Source organism: Lithobates pipiens, unplaced genomic scaffold (genome assembly GCF_037356315.1).
Source record: "Lithobates pipiens isolate NorthernLeopardFrog02 unplaced genomic scaffold, aLitPip1_a1.2 Scaffold_8, whole genome shotgun sequence".
Classification (NCBI taxonomy): domain Eukaryota; kingdom Metazoa; phylum Chordata; class Amphibia; order Anura; family Ranidae; genus Lithobates; species Lithobates pipiens.
In genome coordinates, this window is record NW_027507903.1 from 624,133,401 (window position 1) to 624,136,294 (window position 2,894).

General features: G+C 40.2%; 1 protein-coding gene across 1 annotated transcript; it reads left to right on the plus strand.

Moving 5' to 3' along the window:
- The first annotated feature begins 639 nt into the window (after positions 1-639).
- LOC143963927 (olfactory receptor 11L1-like) lies at positions 640-1,686 on the plus strand. Its single transcript, XM_077473660.1, has one exon. The coding sequence runs from the start codon at positions 640-642 to the stop codon at positions 1,570-1,572; it is 933 nt and encodes a 310-aa protein (XP_077329786.1). The 3' UTR covers positions 1,573-1,686.
- The last annotated feature ends 1,208 nt before the right edge of the window (positions 1,687-2,894 follow it).

Here is a 2,894-nt window from a genome sequence, read left to right on the forward strand (position 1 = left end):
CTAGGGCAGCTATTGGCTACTGGCTATGAACTTCCTTATTCTAGTCCAGTCATACGTCATCATGTTCGAATCCGTTGGACTTTGGTGTGATTGTGTGTGGCCAAGTCCGTTCATTCGGAAAGTCCGTCAGAACTCTGTCAGAACTCCGTCAGAACTCCGTCGAAAGTCTGCCAGACTTAAGTCCTGTCGTGTGTACGTGGCATAAGAAATTTAAGAATCTTGGTAGAAAAAGTCAGCCAATCGGCTGCAGTCACTGCCTGGGTATTTTAACATCCGTGAGCGCCAACTGTCAGAATATAGCAGCCAGCAGGGAAGATAAGCTGTTAAGTGAGGGTGGGGAAATTAGGGAATCTTTATATGTATGGCCAGCTTAAGACTATAAAACGTTATTTTTTTATTTTTTGTAAAATTGTATTCAATTACTGCTTGTTTTAGAATGTGTAAACAATATTGCCTCCATTACCTACATATACCACCACAAAACGTCAACATTTAAATATATATATATATATATATATATATATATATATATATATATATATATTATATATATATATATATATATATATATATATATATATATATATATATATATATGTTTTTTTTACCATTACCATGCAACAATTCTTACATCTACAGATGAACACTTCTTTGTCTATGGGGTTTATTCTTCTGGGATTTCAAGAGCTCTATGGTTTACAGAATTATCTCTTCGCTCTTTTCCTTTTGATTTACGTTATGACCATATTTGGAAATCTTTTCATCATCACATTGGTGATCAACACCAAAAACCTCCAAACTCCCATGTACTTCTTCCTTACCCTACTCTCTTTATCAGACCTAATACTGAGTACAAATATTGTGCCCAAAATGCTTCATGTGGTGGTCAACTTGAGAACTTATATATCTTTTGTTGGCTGCATCTCTCAGTTCTACTTCTTCTCCTTTTCAGAATGTTCAGAGTGTCTTCTTCTAACAGTCATGTCCTACGATCGCTACTTGGCCATCTGTAACCCCTTAAACTATATTTCAATCATGAATAACATAATGTGCAAGAAACTTATTGTGACATGTTGGATGTTGAGTATTTTTATATCCTTCATCAATGCCCTTTCTCTAGGGTTACTTGAGTTTTGTGGCAGTAATATTATTGACCATTTCTTCTGTGATTACTCCCCTTTGATAGAATTATCATGTTCGGACACCTCGTTAGTTCAGTTGGAGGTTACCCTACTTAGCTTTCCCGTACTTGTTATTCCTTTTATTATTATCACCTTCTCATACATTCAAATTATCAAGATCATTCTAAGGATTCCATCCAATATTGGGAGGCAGAAAGCCTTCTCTACCTGCAGCTCCCACCTCACTGTTGTGTCTACCTATTATGTAACCTTGATCTCTATGTATGGCTTTCCAATCAAGGGGCAATCCCTGAAAATAAGCAAAGTCTTATCTCTGCTATACACTGTGGGGACACCATTAATGAACCCTATAATATATAGCTTGAGAAACAAAGATATTAAGAATGCCTTTAGAAAGAATTATCAAATGTTATGTAGCATTTTATCTTAGACATGGAATGCACATCACTTCCCATAGTCAGGGTCCTCTACAATATGGAAAATATATACCAAGATCAGCTTTATTTTGAATGGTATCTTAATGCACTAAGACAACATAGCTTCAACGCACATGGTAATATTGAGTGCAAAGATGCTGCACTGACTATCAGCCCTTGTACAAGGCAATGGTCAAAAATGGCCTTGGCTCCTATTCGGCCACACCCCTTAATTTATTTCACCTCGACCACAGGACTTCATTCATTCATTCATAGAACTTAGTCATAACGCTATGACTAAGCCCTGTGGGCAAGGTAAAACATGTTGGGGGCGTGGCTGGGGGGGGCGAAGCTAAGGTTTTTTTGATCCTTACCTTGTGCATGGGCTGAGAGGAAATGCAGCATATATGCACTCAATATTACTTAGTTGGTTTGGATAAATACCACAGACACCAGTCCATTGGATCACCGGAGTATTGTTATCATCGCTTTGAGTGGCACTCAAAGTTACTTGATAGGTTTAAATGCACATGGGCTGCAATATGTGTTCTGCATCAGAAACATTCTGTGGATTTCATGGAGTCAGGATGGACTTTTAGGCTGCCTTGGACCCTAAGTGGAATACACCTACATGGGAGACAGAGATGCCACAGCAGAGGCTCTAAAGTCGGTTGACAGATAAATTGCTGTTTTTTTGTCCATTCTGGTGTCTTGGCAGCCCATTCTAAATGAATGAATGGCACAACATGCTTAATGTAATGCAAAAGACCAATATAGTATGAATGAGCCCTTAATATTTTGGTTAAGGTACAAATGCTCAGGAAGCATTGCTCCAAGGAGAAAGATAAGTGTGGTAAAAAAAGGACTAAATGTAGCAATGAATTCTCAGCCCGCATACACACGGGCGGACTGTTCGCCCAACTTAGTTCGTCAAACAATCCGACAAACAGTCCGCTCAAAATTTGCATGAACGGACTTGACCACACACGATGAACGAACAGTCCACTGAAAGCGTGCGCGATGACGTGAACGGCACGTACGACGGGACTAGAAAAACGACGTCCTATACACTGCAATGCAACCTTCGCCGTGTAAATCCTTTCTGAGCATGCGCGAAACTTAGTTTGTCGAACGAGCCTACACACGAGCGGACTGTCCGCTGAAACCAAGTTTGGGCGGACAGTCTTACGGAAATTTCCGAAAAACGTTGTTCGTCAGACTGTCCGCTGAAACAGTCCGCTGAAGCCCACACACGAGCGGACTGTCCGCTGAAACACTGTTCAGCGGACAAAGTTGGGCGAACAGTCCGCCCGTGTGTACGCGGCCTCAATGATAC

Excerpts from the sequence above, each read along its gene's own strand:
- LOC143963927 (XM_077473660.1), top strand. The coding sequence starts at position 640 with ATGAACACTTCTTTGTCTATGGGGTTTATTCTTCTGGGATTTCAAGAG.